At 47.5% G+C, this 17,797-nt stretch overlaps 1 protein-coding gene across 1 annotated transcript; it reads right to left on the bottom strand.

The window, feature by feature from the left end:
- Window positions 1–6,650: 6,650 nt before the first annotated feature.
- On the bottom strand, window positions 6,651–16,906 carry LOC141091439 (uncharacterized). Its single transcript, XM_073577008.1, has 5 exons — window positions 16,752–16,906; window positions 16,553–16,636; window positions 16,245–16,458; window positions 16,006–16,162; window positions 6,651–10,347 (listed from the first exon to the last, which is right to left on the bottom strand). The coding sequence occupies exons 3-5, from the start codon at window positions 16,357–16,359 to the stop codon at window positions 9,444–9,446; spliced, it is 1,176 nt and encodes a 391-aa protein (XP_073433109.1). The 5' UTR covers window positions 16,360–16,458; window positions 16,553–16,636; window positions 16,752–16,906; the 3' UTR covers window positions 6,651–9,443.
- Window positions 16,907–17,797: the final 891 nt, after the last annotated feature.

Raw genomic sequence — 17,797 nt, 5'->3', positions numbered from 1 at the left:
GGCTCCACCCCAGCCCCGCCCTCCACCCCTCAAACTGTCCACAGCCCCACCGCTCTCTCTTAGAAAAATTCCACTTCTCACCAATCACACATTAACAGTTCCCATCTCCAGATCACACACATAGCCAGCAGCTCTTGTTATGACCAAAAGATTTTTTAAATCTGCCACCACTAGGTAGACTCTTTTGGCTGAGCCCTATTCTACTCTAACCTATTAAACATTTGCTAAAATATCCAATACAATTTAGGTATATTTTTTTATTTATTTTTCAATTTTTAAAATGACCAATAATATCACATCCAAAGGGACAAATACCACCACACCATGCCCAGACACCATATTACCACCACATGGTGACCAATAATACCACATACAGGGAACAAATACAGCCATACCATGTCCAGGCCACATATTACCACCAGTGACAGAATAACAGCACATACAAGGGACAAATACCACCGCACCATGACCAGACCACATATTACCAGCACATGGTGACTGAATACTACAATACTGATCATTAATAAAAAAAACATATACTATCACCATAAGTGCCATTATACACAGGAGATCTGTACTTAGTATGTAGTGTGTGTACAGGTAATACAGTGATCACCAGTGACATTATACACAGGAACTCTGTATATAGAATCATAGAATCGTAGAGTTGGAAGGGACCTCCTGGGCCATCTGGTCCAACCCCCTGCTCAAAGCAGGATTTGCTAAATCATCCCAGTCAGATGTTTGTCAAGCCTCTGTTTGAAGACTTCCATTGAAGGAGAACTCACCACTTCTCGTGGCAGCCTGTTCCACTCATTGATCACTCTAACTGTCAAAAAGTTTTTTCTAATATCTAATCTGTGTCTCTTCCCATTCAGTTTCATCCCATTGCTTCTAGTCTTTCCTTGTGCAAATGAGAATAAAGTTGATCCTTCTACAATGTGACAGCCCTTTAGATATTTGTAGACAGCTATTAAGTCTCCTCTCAGTCTTCTCTTTTGCAAACTAAACATTCCCAAATCCTGCAACCTTTCCTCATAAGACAGGGTTTGCAGACCGGTCACCATTCTGGTCGCTCTTTTCTGAACTTGCTCCAGTTTGTTGATGTCTTTTTTAAAATGTGGTGCCCAAAACTGGACACAATATTCCAGATGAGGTCTGACCAAAGAGGAGTAGAGGGAAATAATGACTTCACGTGATCTAGACTGTATGCTTCTGTTAATACATCCTAGAATTGCATTTGCCTTTTTTGCTGCTGCATCACACTGTTGACTCATATTCAGTCTGTGATCTATTAGTATACCCAAGTCTTTTTCACATGTGCTGTCACTTAGCCCTATTCCTCCCATTCTATATATGCTTTTTTCATTTTTATTGCCCAGATGTAGTACTTTGCATTTCTCCCTGTTAAAAACCATTCTCTTAGTTGCTGCCCACTTCTCCAGTTTATTTAAATCTTTTTGAATCCTCTCTCTCTCTTCTCTAGTATTAGCTATCCCTCCTAGCTTTGTGTCATCAGCAAATTTAATCAGTTTACCCTCAATTCCTTCATCTAAATCGTTGATAAAGATGTTGAACAATACAGGGCCCAGGACAGAGCCCTGTGGTACCCCACTTGAGACATTCTTCCAACTGGATGTGCAGCCATTTACGACCACTCTTTGGGTCCGATCACTAAGCCAGTTATGAATCCACCTAACAGTTGCCTTGTCCATTCCATACTTAGTCATTTTTTCAATAAGGATTGTATGAGAGACTTTGTCAAATGCTTTGCTGAAGTCAAGATATACTATATCTACAGCATTTCCTTGATCCACCCAATCAGTGATACCGTCATAGAAGGAAATTAAGTTAGTCTGACATGACTTATTAGTTAGAAACCCATGCTGACTCTGTTTAATCACTTCATTCTTATCCAGGTATTGACATACATGTTGTTTAATAATTTGTTCAAAGATCTTTCCTGGTATAGAAGTCAGACTCACCGGCCTATAGTTGCCTGGGTCCACCTTCTTCCCCTTTTTGAAGATAGGAACAACATTTGCTCTTCTCCAGTCTTCTGGCACTTCTCCTGTTCTCCAAGAATTTTCAAAGATTATGGAGAGGGGTTCAAAAATTTCTTCTGCTATCTCCTTCAGTACTCTGGGGTGTAATTCATCTGGACCTGGAGACTTGAATTCATTTAGGTTAGCTAAGTGTTTCCTCACTATCTTTCTGTTTATAGATATCCTGGATTCTTCTATTCCCTTAATAGGACAGTGAATAACAGTTGATGTTGCATTTCCTTTCTGAGAGAAAACATGCAAAATAGGAATTTAAAAGTTCAGCCTTCTCAACATCCTGTCTTACCATTTCATCATTTTCATCCTGTAAAAATCCTATAGCATCTTTGACTTTTCTTTTACTTTTGACATATCCCCAAAATCCTTTATTATTGCTTTTGACATCTCTTGCAAGCCTCAGTTCATTTTCAGCTTTAGCTAATCTGATTTGTGCCCTGCAGGTTCTGCAGACAGCATTATATTCTTCTTTAGATATGCCTCCCTCTTTCCATTTTATAAACATTTTTTTCTTCCTTTTTAGCATGTGCTTAAGTTCTGTGTTCATCCATCCTGGTTTCCTTAAATGCTTCCTATTCTTCCCTCTTTTCGGAATTGTTAACAACTGTGCTTTGAGAATTTCATTTTTCAAGATTTCCCAATCCTTCCTGGACATTTTTGTCTTTAAGGATATCCAGCCATTGGATCCCTCCAATTCTCTTTCTGAATCCCTTAAAATCTGCCTTTCTGAAATCTAACCTTGACGTCTGAGTCTTCACAGGTCTTCCACCTCTAGTAATCCAAAATTCTAAAATAGCATGGTCGCTACCTCCTAGGGTCCCAGCCACTTTTACCTCCTCAACCATTTCCTCCCTGTTTATAAGGATTAGATCCAAGGTAGCAGTTCCCCTTGTTTTCTCCCTTACCTTTTGGAAGATAAAGTTGTCAGCAAGAGAGGATAAGAATTTCCTTGACCTGTTAGTTTTGCCTGAGAGAGATTCCCAACAAATGTCTGGATAGTTGAAATCTCCCATGACAACTATGTCATATTTTTTGGAGAACTTGGCCATCTGATGCATAAAGAGTTCATCTATATCTTCGGCTTGCACAGGCGGCCTGTAGTAAATGCCTACAATGGTGTCCTTTCCATTGTTCTGTCCTTGTATTCTTACCCAAACAGTTTCCACAGAACTCCCAGTCTCTGAAGCTTCAATCTCTGTGCAGATATACGCGTTTCGAACATACAATGCGACACCCCCTCCTCGTTTATCAAGTCTGTTTCTTGCAAATAAGTTGTATCCTTCTAGTCTTGTATTCCAATCATGTGTATTGTCCCACCAAGTTTCAGTGATTCCAATGACATCATATTTCTTTCCCTGTGTTAGTAGTTCCAATTCTCCTTGTTTGTTGCCCATGCTTTGTGCATTAGTATAGAAACATTTTAGTTTGTGATTGGTTTCTCTTTCTCCAATATTTTTATTAATTAGATTCTTTCGTCTTTGTTCTTCCTTTCCACTTCTAATAGCAGAGTTCTCAATAGCATTTGTCAGGTGTATGGCTTTTTCTGGTCTTTTGCTTCCCTTCCCGTGTTGTTCTAGTTTAAAGCTCTCCTTACAAGTGTAGCAAGGCGACTTCCAAATACATGCTTTCCAGTCTTCGTAAGGTGCACCCCATCTCTAGCAAGTAGTCCATCGTATAAGTAGTTCACTCCGTGATCCAGAAATCCAAATCGTTGCTGACGGCACCATCGACGTAGCCAGTTGTTCACCTGCAGAATCTTATTCCACCTCCTTGTTCCATGGCCATCCACTGGGAGGATGGAAGAGAAGACCACCTGCGCTCCCAGTTCTTTCACTTTCTTGCCTAAGTCTTCAAAGTCTCTGCAGATGATTTCCAGGTCGTTTCTTGCGGTGTCATTTGTCCCCACATGTAGTAGCAGGAATGGGTAGTCATCTGTAGGTCTGAAGAGTCCTGATATCCTGTCAGACACATCTTTAATTTTTGCACCTGGAAGACAGCACATTTCTCTTGTAGTTATATCCGGTCTGCAGATAGCGGCCTCTGTTCCTCTCAGCAGGGAATCCCCCATGACCACCACTCTCCGTTTCTTCTTCACAACATTTTTCTTTCTCCATCCAGGAGGACTCTGAGGGCGTACAAGGTTGCTGTTTGTTGGCAAAGTCTTATCCTGATGTATTTCTTCATCGTTTTCCTGCGTGAGAGCCTGGTACTGGTTCCTGAGCAGTATGGGTGCTGACTGCCTCCTGATCCTCCTGCTTCTCTGGGTCACATGTCTCCATTCCTCTGTTTCTTCAGGTGCACTTCGAATTTCTTCTCTTTCTGTAACATGAAGAGATAATTCTGCTCTGTCCAAGAACTCTTCACCTTCCTTAATGATCTTCAACGTAGCTAACCTCTCTTCGAGATTTTGCAACTTTTCCTCCAACAGGGACACAAGCTTGCATTTGTGGCATGTGAAGTTTGGCTTTTCCACTGGTAAATCTGTGAACATGTAGCAAGAAATGCAGCTCACCAAATGGCTCCTGGCCTCTTCCATCTTGAGATTTCTTAAAAATGATGAAAGATGAGCCAAGTTTTTCCAATTTCCTCTTTTCAGCTGCAACGGCCAAAACCCAGTGATCGCTGAGCTCGCGGAGACTCTTCACTTATCCCAGAAGGCACTGGGAATATGCAAATGATCTCCTCAAGACTCTTCCCCTGGTTTTCCAATTTCCTCTTTTCAGCTGCAACGGCCAAAACCCAGTGATCGCTGAGCTCGCGGAGACTCTTCACTTATCCCAGAAGGCACTGGGAATATGCAAATGATCTCCTCAAGACTCTTCCCCTGGTTTTCCAATTTCCTCTTTTCAGCTGCAACGGCCAAAACCCAGTGATCGCTGAGCTCGCGGAGACTCTTCACTTATCCCAAAAGGCACTGGGAATATGCAAATGATCTCCTCAAGACTCTTCCCCTGGTTTTCCAATTTCCTCTTTTCAGCTGCAACGGCCAAAACCCAGTGATCGCTGAGCTCGCGGAGACTCTTCACTTATCCCAGAAGGCACTGGGAATATGCAAATGATCTCCTCAAGACTCTTCCCCTGGTTTTCCAATTTCCTCTTTTCAGCTGCAACCGCCAAAACCCAGTGATCGCTGAGCTCGCGGAGACTCTTCACTTATCCCAGAAGGCACTGGGAATATGCAAATGATCTCCTCAAGACTCTTCCCCTGGTTTTCCAATTTCCTCTTTTCAGCTGCAACCGCCAAAACCCAGTGATCGTTGAGCTCGCGGAGACTCTTCACTTATCCCAGAAGGCACTGGGAATATGCAAATGATCTCCTCAAGACTCTTCCCCTGGTTTTCCAATTTCCTCTTTTCAGCTGCAACCGCCAAAACCCAGTGATCGTTGAGCTCGCGGAGACTCTTCACTTATCCCAGAAGGCACTGGGAATATGCAAATGATCTCCTCAAGACTCTTCCCCTGGTTTTTTCCAAGACTCTTCCCCTGGTTTTTTATATAGTGTCAGTGTACAGGTAATACAGTGATCACTGGTGACATTGTACAAAGGCACTCTGTATATAGTGTATAGTGTCATTGTACAGGTAACACAAACTCACAAGTGATGTTTCTAGGTGAGGTCCTTCATCTTTGCTTTTCATCTTTCATCCAGCACAGATCGCCATCACGTCTTCCAGCCAGGGCTTGTCTCTGGAGGAAATAACACAGTTATCTAGAGCTCCACTTGCAGAACACATTACTTAATTTTTTTACCAACTTCTACACTACACCAGATGAAGAAGAAAAAAAGGCGACATAGTGTCACTCTCCACAGTAACAGAACCTCCCCCCATTTAAAACAGTATCCTCAAAAAAATAAAATAAATACATCACTGCAGTAATAATATCCCTTAATTAGCCCCTATGGTAATAATCTCCCCCATCCTGGCTCCAGCCATATTTTCTCTCATCCTGCCCTCATGAGTATCCATTCTGCCCCCACATGATCTCCAGATCCTGCCCCATCTGTCTACATCGTATCCATCCTGCCCCATGATCCTGCACCATGTGTCTCCCATCCTGTACCCTGTGTCTCACATTCTGCCCCCTCCTGTGTCTCACTGTCACATTCTGCCCCCTCCTGTGTCTCTCTGTCACATTCTGCCCCCGTGCCTCAATTTCTGTCCCCTCCTGTGTTTCACTGTCACATTCTGCACCCTCCTGTGTCTCACTGTCACATTCTGCCCCCTCTTGTGTCTTACTGTCACATTCTGCCCCCATGTCCATTCTGACCCCGTGTCTCACATTCTGCCCCCATAGGCATTCTGCCCCTTCTGTGTCTGTCACATTCTGCCCCCTCCTGTGTCTCACTGTAACATTCTGCCCATGTCTCACATTCTGCCCCCTCCTGTGTCTCACTGTCACATTCTGCCCCCTCCTGTGTCTCACTGTCACATTCTGCCCCCATGTCTCACATTCTGCCCCCTCCTGTGTCTCAATGTCCCATTCTGCCCCCCCTGTGTCTTACTGTCACATTCTGCCCCATGTCTGCATTCTGCCCCCATATCTTGCATTCTGCCCTCACGTTCTGCATTCTGCCCTCATGTCTCACATTCTGCCCCATGTCCTTTCTGCCCCATGTCTGTCACATTCAGCCCCCTCCTGTGTCTCACTGTCATATTCTGCCTGCCCCCATGTTTTGCATTCTGCCCCCATGTCTGCATTCTGCCCCCATCATGTGTGCATTCTGCACCCATGTCTGCATTCTGCCATGTCTTGCATTCTGCCCCCATGTCTTGCATTCTGTCCCCATGTCTGCATTCTGCCCCCATGTCTGCATTCTGCCCCCATGTCTTGCATTCTGTCCCCATGTCTGCATTCTGCCCCCATGTCTTGCATTTTGCCCCCATGTCTGCATTCTGCCTCCATGTCTTGCATTCTACCCCATGTCTTGCATTTTGCCCCCGTGTCTACATATTTGGCCCTGTGTGTCTCTAATCCTGCCCACTGTCTCCATATTTGCCCCAGTGTGTCTCCAATCCTGCGCCTTGTCTCCATATTTGCCCCTGTGTGACTCCAATCCTGCCCCCTCTCCACATTTGCCCGTGTGACTCCAATCCTGCCCCGTCTCCATATTTGCCCCTGTGACTCCAATCCTGCCCCGTCTCCACATTTGCCCGTGTGACTCCAATCCTGCCCCGTCTCCACATTTGCCCCTGTGTGACTTCAATCCTGCCCCGTCTCCACATTTGCCCCTGTGTGACTTCAATCCTGCCCCGTCTCCACATTTGCCCCTGTGTGACTTCAATCATGCCCCGTCTCCACATTTGCCCCTGTGTGACTCCAATCCTGCCCCGTCTCCACATTTGCCCCTGTGTGACTCCAATCCTGCCCCCTGTCTCCACATTTGCCCGTGTGACTCCAATCCTGCCCCGTCTCCACATTTGCCCCTGTGTGACTTCAATCCTGCCCCGTCTCCACATTTGCCCCTGTGTGACTCCAATCCTGCCCCGTCTCCACATTTGCCCCTGTGTGACAACAATCCTGCCCGCTGTCTCCATATTTGCCCGTGTGTCTCCAATCCTGCCCCGTCTTCATATTTGCCCGTGTGACTCCAATCCTGCCCCGTCTCCATATTTTCCCGTGTCTCCAATCCTGCCCCGTCTCCATATTTGCCCGTGTGACTACAATCCTGCCCGCTGTCTCCATATTTGCCCGTGTGACTCCAATCCTGCCCCCTGTCTCCATATTTGCCCGTCTCCAATCCTGCCCCCTGTCTCCATATTTGCCCCTGTGTGACTACAATCCTGCCCGCTGTCTCCATATTTGCCCCTGTATGTCTCCAATCCTGCCCCGTCTCCATATTTGCCCGTGTGACTCCAATCCTGCCCCCTGTCTCCATATTTGCCCCTGTGTCTCCAATCCTGCCCCCTGTCTCCATATTTACCCGTGTCTCCAATCCTGCCCCGTCTCCATATTTGCCCGTGTGACTCCAATCCTGCCACCTGTCTCCATATTTGCCCGTGTCTCCAATCCTGCCCCGTCTCCATATTTGCCCGTGTGACTCCAATCCTGCCCCGTCTCTGTATTTGCCCGTGTGACTCCAATCCTGCCCCGTCTCCATATTTGCCCCTGTGTCTCCAATCCTGTCCCCTGTCTCCATATTTACCCGTCTCCAATCCTGCCCCATCTCCATATTTGCCCGTCTCCAATCCTGCCCCGTCTCCATATTTGCCCCTGTGTGACTCCAATCCTACCCCGTCTCCATGTGTCTCCAATCCTGCCCCGTCTCCATATTTGCCCGTGTCTCCAATCCTGCCCCGTCTCCATATTTGCCCCTGTGTGACTCCAATCCTACCCCGTCTCCATGTGTCTCCAATCCTGCCCCGTCTCCATATTTGCCCGTCTCCAATCCTGCCCCGTCTCCATATTTGCCCCTGTGTGACTCCAATCCTACCCCGTCTCCATGTGTCTCCAATCCTGCCCCGTCTCCATATTTGCCCGTGTCTCCAATCCTGCCCCGTCTCCATATTTGCCCCTGTGTGACTCCAATCCTACCCCGTCTCCATGTGTCTCCAATCCTGCCCCGTCTCCATATTTGCCCGTGTCTCCAATCCTGTCTCCATATTTGCCCCTGTGTGACTCCAATCCTTCCCCGTCTCCATGTGTCTCCAATCCGGACCTGTGGTGACGTCATCGTCATGTGATCAGGGGGCGGATCTGATCAATGCTGAAGGCCTGTGATAATGATGACGTCACCACAGGTCCTTCAGCTCTTCTCTATCTTTCGGATGTCGGGCGCTGTGGCGGCTCTGCTGATGTGTGCGCTGCAGGCCCGATCGCAGCGCACACTTGGGGCCTACCCGGCGCCCCTATGACGCACAGCACTTGGGGCCCGATGTCTGGCAGCACAGGAGCGGGGCCCCTGATCTGCGGGCCCCCTTCTGTACTGATGTTCATCGGGCCCCATACAGCAGTAAGGGCTGTCAAGCCCTGATGGCGGCCCTGACCAAGCGTTGTTTTACACTTTGAAATGTTACCAAGTGTTGGGTACCAAATGTTGTGTCACCAAGTGTTGGTTTTTTGTACCTTGTACACCACCGGTGTACTGTGAAATATTACCCAGTGTTGTGTTACCAAGTGTTGTGTTTTGTTTACCTTTTACACCACTGGTGTACTTTGAATATTTCCCAAGAAAGAAAGAACAAAAAAGAAACAACACAATAAAGTTCTTTTTAAAAAAAAATACATTGTTTATTTGTGAATTTGTAATAACTTTTTTTTTTTTTGTGAATTTTTAATAATTTTTTTTAACAGTTTTTTTTTGGTATCTTAAACCTTTTTTGTAAAATTTTTTAAATTTTTTTTTTTGGTATATATTACCTTTTTTTTTAAAAAAACAAATCACTAAAAATTGTGATAATGTTGGGTGGAGATAGTATTGGAGGGGTTAACAGGGTTGACCACATCGAGGGGGGGGGAAGAGGACTGGGGAGGGAGCTGGTGAGGATCAGAAGTGGAAGGGGGGTTTAACACATGTGGTTGGGACGGGAGTGGATGGACAGACGAGGTTTGTGGGTACATTGAAGGTGTATGTGGGGGTGGGTATGGTGAGGGCATTGGGGTATAATGCAATGGGGAAGGAAGGTACTGGGAAGAATGGAATGGGGAACTAGAGAAAGGAGAGGGAGTGGTAGGAGGAGGGACGGTTGTATGATGGATGGTGGTGGAAGGATGGACAGGTGGAGGATGGGATGCTTCTGCAAGTATTTTCACTAGAGCATTCTGACAGGCTTGCATCACACGTATCTGCTGGTGAGTACTTAAACCTTCCATTTGCCGGACAACGGATTGAAAAAAGATATGTCTCGGTGTCTGGTTTGATTCTAAATTCATCTGTTCCATGTATCTTCTGAGTTCCATGATACTTTGATTGATCATGGTCAACCCAGAAGATAACTGTTGTCCATAAGTGTGGAAACCATGCTGGACAGATGAGTTTAGACTCAAACAGTCAGACAAGGTCATCCTTTCCTGACTCCACAGACGCTGCCGGCCAGAACCAAAAGTTGGTCGAGATGTCGCGGCAATGTCTGAGGGGTGGGGAACAGGGAACAAGTCGTCACCAGCAGCTTCATGTGATGAAGTCTGCCCTGCTGCTCCAGTGCTGGTGGAGGGGATAGAGGGACGAGACAAGAGGGTAGGTACAGAGGGGTCTGATACCTCGATGTGGTCACCGAGGGCGGTCTCACTAGGGATCACTCCAGAGGGACGCAACTCTGATGCAGGCTCCCGAGTGCTGAAGATGGTGCTAAAAAAAAAAAAAAAAGGAGAAAATATATATATTAAAAAGTCGTAGTTACTCACCGGTTAACGGTATTTTTCGGAGTCCATGACAGCACCACCTGAGAGAGGGGATCCGCCCTTTAGGAACAGGAATCCTACAGATACAAAAAGGCGGCACCTCTCCCACGCATCAGTTGGATTACAGACCACAAGAGGACCACAACGGTTAATAGCATAATTTATATACAATACTTTACATGACTGTTTAAATTACCCGTGTACCTATAAGGGGAAGAAGTGCACACCCAAAATTTTATAGTAAAGGGAGGGAATATACGGGTGCTGTCATGGACTCCGAAAAATACCGTTAACCGGTGAGTAACTACGACTTTCTTCGGTCGTCCATTACAGCACCACCTGAGAGAATTACAGAGAGTAATAACTATTTAGGGAGGGACTACAGCCTGCAGTACCCTTAAACCAAAAGAGAGGTCTGTGGAAGCACCCAAGTCTAGCCTATAATGACTATAAAAGGTGCTCGGAGAGGACCAAGTAGCCGCCTTACATATCTGGTCGATGGAGACTTCTGATCTCTCGGCCCACGAGGTCGCCATAGCTCTGGTGGAATGCGCCCTCAGCTTTCCGGGTGGCGACCTGCCTTTTGAGGTGTATGCTATTGAGATCGCCTCTCTAATCCACCTAGCTAGTGTGCTTTTTGACACTCTACAACCTTTCTTAGGGCCTTGATGGGAGACAAACAGGGCATTATCTTTTCTCCAGGGATCGGTAACTGCCAGATATTCTTTGAGGCATCTCCTAGCATCTAGGGTGTGTAGTTTCTCTTCCTTCTCATTAGATGGATTAGGGAGGAAGGACTATCTCCTGTGTCCTGTGAAAGCTAGAAACTACCTTAGGTAAGTACACCAGATCAGGTCTGAGTGTTACTCTATCGTCCTTAAACTGTATATAAGGAGGACGCCTAGATAATGCCTGGATGTCGCTCACCCTACGAGCTGAAGTTAGAGCTACCAGGAAGGCTACTTTTAGGGACAGGTTTTTTTATGGAAGTTGATGAAATAGGTTCAAATGGAGCCTCTGTCATAGCCGTGAGGACTAGGTTTAAGTCCCACGGCATGAACCTATCTTTCACTATTGGCCTGGATCTACCTGCTGCTTTAATGAATCTACTGATCCAGTAATTACCCGCTATGTTGCAGCTAAAGAGGGCTCCCAAGGCTGATACTTGTACTTTAAGGGTACTAGTGGAAAGCCCCATATCCAGACCTTTCTGAAGAAACTCTAAGATCTGGTTTATAGGTGCTGAACCCCCAGCGACTATTCCGGAGTTCTGAAGGAATCTCTTCCAAATCCTGACATAGATTTTGGTAGTGATGATTTTTCTGCTTTTAAGTAGGGTGTTAATCAGGTCTGGGGAGAAGCCTTTATCTCTTAGCAATGTCCGTTCAAACTCCACGCCGTCAGATGTAGGCCAGACACCTGAGGATGGAAGACTGGGCCCTGGGATAGGAGATCCGGGATGTCTGGAAGGACCCAAGGCTCGGACACCGACATGGTCCTGAGGCATGAGAACCATGCCCTCCTGGGCCAAAATGGAGCAATAACTATAACCCTCGCTCTGTCCCTCCTGATTTTTCTCAACACCAGGGGTAGTAGTGATAGGGGAGGGAAGGCGTATGCTAGCCTTAAGTCCCACTTTATCAGAAAGGCATCTACCGCCAGGGGGTTCTCTCTGGGATTTAGGGAGCAGAACTGCCTTACTTTCCTGTTTTCCATGGTAGCGAAGAGATCTATCTCTGGTTGACCCCATTTTTGTACAATCAGGTCGAAGATGGAAGTTTTTAGGGACCATTCTCCTTGTCTTAGTAGATTGCGGCTTAAGAAATCTGCTGTGATATTTTCTTTCCCTTTTATATGTAGCGTTGTTAAAGATAGAAAATGCCGCTCTGCTAGCTGGAACAACCGTTCTGCCACATTCATCAGGGGTTTGGAACGAGTCCCGCCTTGGTGGTTGATATAAGCCACGGTGACCTGATTGTCGGAGAACACCCGCACATGATGGCCCTGTAGATACACAAGTAGTCTCTTAGCTGCCTGTTCTACTGCTGTCAACTCTTTCAGGTTAGATGACATCTCTATCTGATGATGCTCCCATAGGCCCTGTACCTGAATCTCACCCATATGGGCCCCCCCAACCGGAAGGGCTAGCATCCGTGATGATTATTCGGGATATGTCATACTCCCAGGGAACCCCTCTGGATAAATTATCCTTGTCTAGCCACCACTCTAGGGACTCCCTTGGGTTCCGGGACAAGGTTAGCTGGCCCTCTAAGTAACCTCCGAGCACTCTTTGATGTACTAAAACTTCGCCCTGTAGTGTTCTTGAATGGAATTGGGCCCACTGGACAGCTGGGATACAGGAAGAAAGAGAACCCAGAAGGGACATGGCTCTCCTGAGGGACATGGTGGGGTTATTGGAAGCGTTCAGGACCTGATAGTGTAGGCAAACAAGCTTCTCCGGAGGCAGACGGCATTCCTGTTTCTCAGAATGTAGGATCAAGGCCAAAAATTGTTGGACTCTCATCGGTTGCAACCGAGATTTTTTACTGTTAAGCAGCCAACCTAACCGCTCTAAGGCAGACATTGCCCTTTGTAGATGTTCCATACAATGTTTCACCGTTTTCCCTACAATCAGGAAGTCATCTAAGTAGGGAACTACTAGAATGTCTGATTCACGTAGATAGGCCATAACCTCCACTACCACTTTAGTAAATACTCGGGGAGCGACTGCCACCCCAAAGGGGAGGGCCGCATATTGGAAATGCTGAACTGACCCATCTAACTGAACCGCCACTCTGAGGAAGCGCTGATGAGCTGCATGAATGGGTATATGGTAGTAAGCATCTTTTAAATCTAACACTACCATAAAGCAATTTTTAAACAGCATTTTTATTGATGAATTAATTGTCTCCATTTTAAACGGGCGTATGACCAGGAATTCGTTGAGGGACTTAAGATTTATTATAGTCCTAAAGGAGCCGTCTGGCTTGCGGACCCGGAACAGGGGGAGTAGAAACCTTTTCCCCTTTCTCCTTCTGGAACCATAGTTAGGACCTTCTTGCGGCAAAGATCATGAACCTCGGCCTCCAGGGCAGCTTGTTCTGATGTGGAAGTCCTGAGCGGGGTGACCTTAAAACGATCTTGGGGGACCCGGGTGAACTCTAGTCGTAGACCCGCAGCTATCACCCCCAGTATCCAGCTACTACTAGAAATCATAGACCAGGCTGGGTAGAAGGCAGCTAGTCTCCCCCCTACCGGAGCAGCTAGTCATTGGGGCGGCTTTTTAGTGTCACGGGCTGGACCTTCCTGGCGCCCCCCACCTCCGAACATGAAACCTGTACCTCTCCTTTTCTTGTCATCCCATCTGCCCTGGTCCCTGGACGGCCTTCTACGGAAATATCCTTTCCTAGTAAAGGGACGTCTATAAGAAGGGTTCGGCAGACTGGGGAACTTCTTTTTATCATCCCCGGCCTTCTCTAAAAGTTCATCCAAAACGGGGCAAAACAGATATTCCCCCTCGCATGGAATGGAGCAGAGTCGTGACCTGGCCTGGATATCTCCTGGCCAGCATTTTAACCAGAGAGCCCTTCGTGCTGCGTTAGATAAACTCGCGGTCCTCGCCGCCATTCTCGCAGAGTCTGCTGAGGCATCAGCCAAAAAAGCGGCAGCACTTTGGATGATTGGTAGGGTTTTCCGAATGGATGCTCTTGAGGCTCCGTCCTTCCGTTGGGAATCCAGTTGATCTAGCCAGACCATCATGGATCTGGCCGTACATGTGGCAGCTATCGCTGGTCTTAAAGCGCCTGCTGACATCTCCCATGTTCTCTTTAGAAAGGAATCCGCTTTTTTATCCAGCGGGTCTTTTAAGGAGGCCATGTCATCGAATGGTATGGAGGATTTTTTGGAGGCTTTGGCTACTGCCGCGTCCAGCTTAGGGGCCTTATCCCATCTGTTTACCACTGGATCATCGAACGGGTACCTCCGCTTGAAGGCAGGTGGCAAGGAGCCCCTTTTTTCAGGTCTTTTCCATTCCCTATCTATCAGGCTCTGGACTTTGTCATTTAATGGAAAGGCCCTGCGCTTTCTGAGATCTAGACCCCCGAACATCACGTCCTGTGCGGAAAGTTCTGGTTTTGCGTCTGCTACCCCCATGGTGGACCTTATTGCTTTAACCAGCCTATCCATTTGATCTAAGGGGAAGCAGAGTCGGCTTGAGTCTTCCTCTGAAGAAGACGAAGTGGAGGCCGGGGAATCTGAGGACTCCGAACCTGAGAGACTAATTTCTCTTCCTTTAGAAGAATCCCTTTTAGATAGGGCCTTCATTTCCGACCTGATAATTTCCCTCAGGCTTGTGGTGAAGTCCGGCGTTTCTTCCGCTACCTGTATGGACGGGGGAGAGTGTAAGGGCCTGTCAATCTACCCCTGGGGTCCCGTCCCTATCCAACCCCTACCGTTTGTCGTACGCATGGCTGACACTTTTTAGGGTGGCCGTCTGGCAAGGGGCAACTACAGAGGGCACAGTCCCTGTGCTTGTTTTCCCGTAGCTTTCCTCCCCTGCGAAAAAAAAAAATAAGGGAACACTGCATCAGGGTACTTTCACGGAGATCTCTTACCCATGCAGATGAGGCAGGTACCGGATCACGGAGGGAGGCAGGAGGGTCCTTTATCCTGAAGGAACTTCCGTGGCTCTGTTCACTCGGACGTTTCTGCTTTTTTTGCTGGCCACTCGCATGAGGCTTCACCGTGGCCCGTTTCTGTGGGCGCTCCTGCGCCTCGTCCTGCTGCTCTATGGGGGCTTCTGTCGTCTCCATTGCTGGGCCTTCAGAAGCACCCCAGCAGCGTCACCTCCTGTCTTTTAAGGCCTCCCAGCCGGGTCAGCAGGGTTCTGGCGCGGCACCCCCACCTGGGACCCCCCCGCGGCCACCCCCTCCCCGCCCCAGGCACCGCGTGCCACCCCGGACCGCCGTGCACCCGCGGCGTGCACTGGAAAGCCGGCCGGCACCCGACTTCCGGTTTCGGCGTTCCCGGCCCCGCCCCTTCCGCCGCATCACTTCTGCCGCTCATCAGAGCCCGTGGGAGCGCGCGGAAGGAGCCGGCGCGGTTCCCCCGGCTCCGGTATGACCGCCGCCCGGATAGGAGAGGGGGACCGGACCCCCGGGGGAGAACGCACCAGGAGGGACCCGGGGCATAAATACCTGGTGCCCGCAATATGGAGGCGGCTGTCCACCGGACCCTGTGCTCCACCTGCTCCGACCACTGCCGTGGCGACCTACCCGGCCCCACCGTGGCGCTTCCAGGGACCCGAGCGTGACCGAGGTAGGAGAACCCCCCGCTACCTGGGTCGGTCAGCCGGCCTGGGAATCCCTCGACGACTCCATGATGGACGATCTGAAGGAAGTCCCATCCTCTAGGAACAGGAAACCAACTGATGCGTGGGAGAGGTGCCGCCTTTTTGTATCTGTAGGTTTCCTGTTCCTAAAGGGCGGATCCCTTCTCTCAGGTGGTGCTGTCATGGACGACCGAAGAAATATTGATATTTAATTTAACTCTGAAAAAAAATTTGGTTAAACATTTCTACTACAGAAATGGTTTGTGGAATATTTACCTTCTGCACACCATTGTTGATCGGAGGAACCCCAGGGCTCTGTAGTTCTTGTACTGGGGTCCCCGGCGTCCTCCCGATCCAGTCGGGGTCTGCATCTCCTTGTTGTAGTCCCTCTTGAAGCGATCCCGGAGCAACCGCCGTGTGATAACCCTGTCACCTGTGAAGCAAAAAAAAAAAAGGGGTTTAGTATTCAACACTTGACATGCTGGAATATAAGTTACTGAAGTTGCAATACTTACGCACAAAATCCCTGGCCCTCGCATTGAGCTCCTCCCAGTTCTCTATAACTGAAGAACAGACCTCATCCCGGAGCCATCGGGTGGTTGGTTGGTCGGCGTGTAAACGGTTTGCCATGTTCCACAGCGACTCCCGGTTTTCCACCTCACGGATGAGCTCATCTGTATCTATAATTAGACCCTCCTGCAGATGTCTCCGGGGAGCACGCTGTGAAACCTGTGAAGATAAAAAACAAAACAAAAAAAAAAAATTACATTCTATTCAAACACATGATGTTCATTTAATCAATTATCCAAATAGGGTTACTTACCGTTTGCCGACCACCAGAGGCATCACCTCGACGACCCTGGGATGTCCTGGGAGTCACTCTAGTGCGGGCACCGGATTCTGAAGACTGTAGAACAAAAAAAAATTTTTTGTTTGGATGGATGTGTAGTTATTGTGTGTGCACGGTGATGAATGTTTGTGTTGGGTGTAGCATTATGTATGTGTGTATGTGCTAAACTTACACTCTGCGCACCCCCTCCTTGTGTCTCTCCACCCTGCACGTCTCCTCCTGGAAGCTCCTCTGAATCAGCTTCCTGTCAAAACATAATACATGGATATAGTGTTTAAACAAAAAAAAAAAAAAGAGTTAAAAAAAAAAAAAAAAAAATTATTTGCCTCAGCTCGCTGATGATGTGAGGGGGAGCTTTCAGGAGAAGACATCACTACGGTCTGGGTCAGCTGCGGTGGCTGCTGCGGTGCTTCCTGAAGTGATCTGCAAGTATAAAGACACTTGTTAAGCTACTATACAAAGGATCATAATAAGCTTTCAGGCCTTTATACTTACAGGGAAACTAGAACTGGTTGCCTGTCCTCTGCTGCGGCCTGGCTGGCGGTCTCTGCTGCTGCCTGGCTGGCGGTGCTTCCTGAAGTGATCTGCAAGTATAAAGCCACTTGTTAAGCTACTATACAAAGGATCATAATAAGCTTTCAGGTCTTTATACTTACAGGGAAACTAGAACTGATTGCCTGTCCTCTGCTGCGGCCTGGCTGGCGGTCTCTGCTGCTGCCTGGCTGGCGGTGCTTCATGAAGTGATCTGCAAGTATAAAGAAAATGATATGAAATTGAAAAAAATAAAAAAATCTTCATTTGTATATAATTTGTGTACTTCCCTGAAACTAAGTATACGCAGTTTTGTGTTTGCATGTGTAAATTCCCTTATCTCTCAGAGTGTAACCACAGTGATTGAAGATGTGTAATTTTTTTGTGTAAACCCACACTTTATCTTTGCATGTGTTTGAATTCCCTGAAAAAGTGTAACCGAGTGTAACCACAGTGATTGAAGGTGTGTAATTTCTGTGTATACCCACTTTGTCTTTGCATGTGTTTCAATTCCCTGAAAAAGTGTAACTGAGTGTAACCAGTGATTGAAGGTGTGTAATTGCTGTGTATACCCACTTTGTGTTTGCATTCCCTCAAAAACTCTCACCGAGAGTGTAACCACAGTGATTGAAGGTGTCTAATTTCTGTGTATACCCACACTGTGTTTGCATGTTTTTGAATTCCCTG

Source organism: Dendrobates tinctorius, unplaced genomic scaffold, assembly GCF_039654945.1.
Source record: "Dendrobates tinctorius isolate UK_male_01 unplaced genomic scaffold, ASM3965494v1 ptg000008l, whole genome shotgun sequence".
Taxonomy (NCBI): Eukaryota; Metazoa; Chordata; class Amphibia; order Anura; family Dendrobatidae; genus Dendrobates; species Dendrobates tinctorius.
The sequence above is the reverse complement of the archived record's forward strand: the minus strand, read 5'-3'. Positions and strand labels throughout refer to the sequence as shown.

Excerpts from the sequence above, each read along its gene's own strand:
- LOC141091439 (XM_073577008.1), bottom strand. The coding sequence starts at position 16,359 with ATGGCAAACCGTTTACACGCCGACCAACCAACCACCCGATGGCTCCGG. Across the intron at positions 16,163-16,244 it reads GAGGGCCAGGGATTTTGTGC|GTGACAGGGTTATCACACGG; the intron begins GTAAGTATTGCA and ends TTTGCTTCACAG. Across the intron at positions 10,348-16,005 it reads TCAACAATGGTGTGCAGAAG|CACCATCTTCAGCACTCGGG; the intron begins GTAAATATTCCA and ends TTTTTTTTTTAG.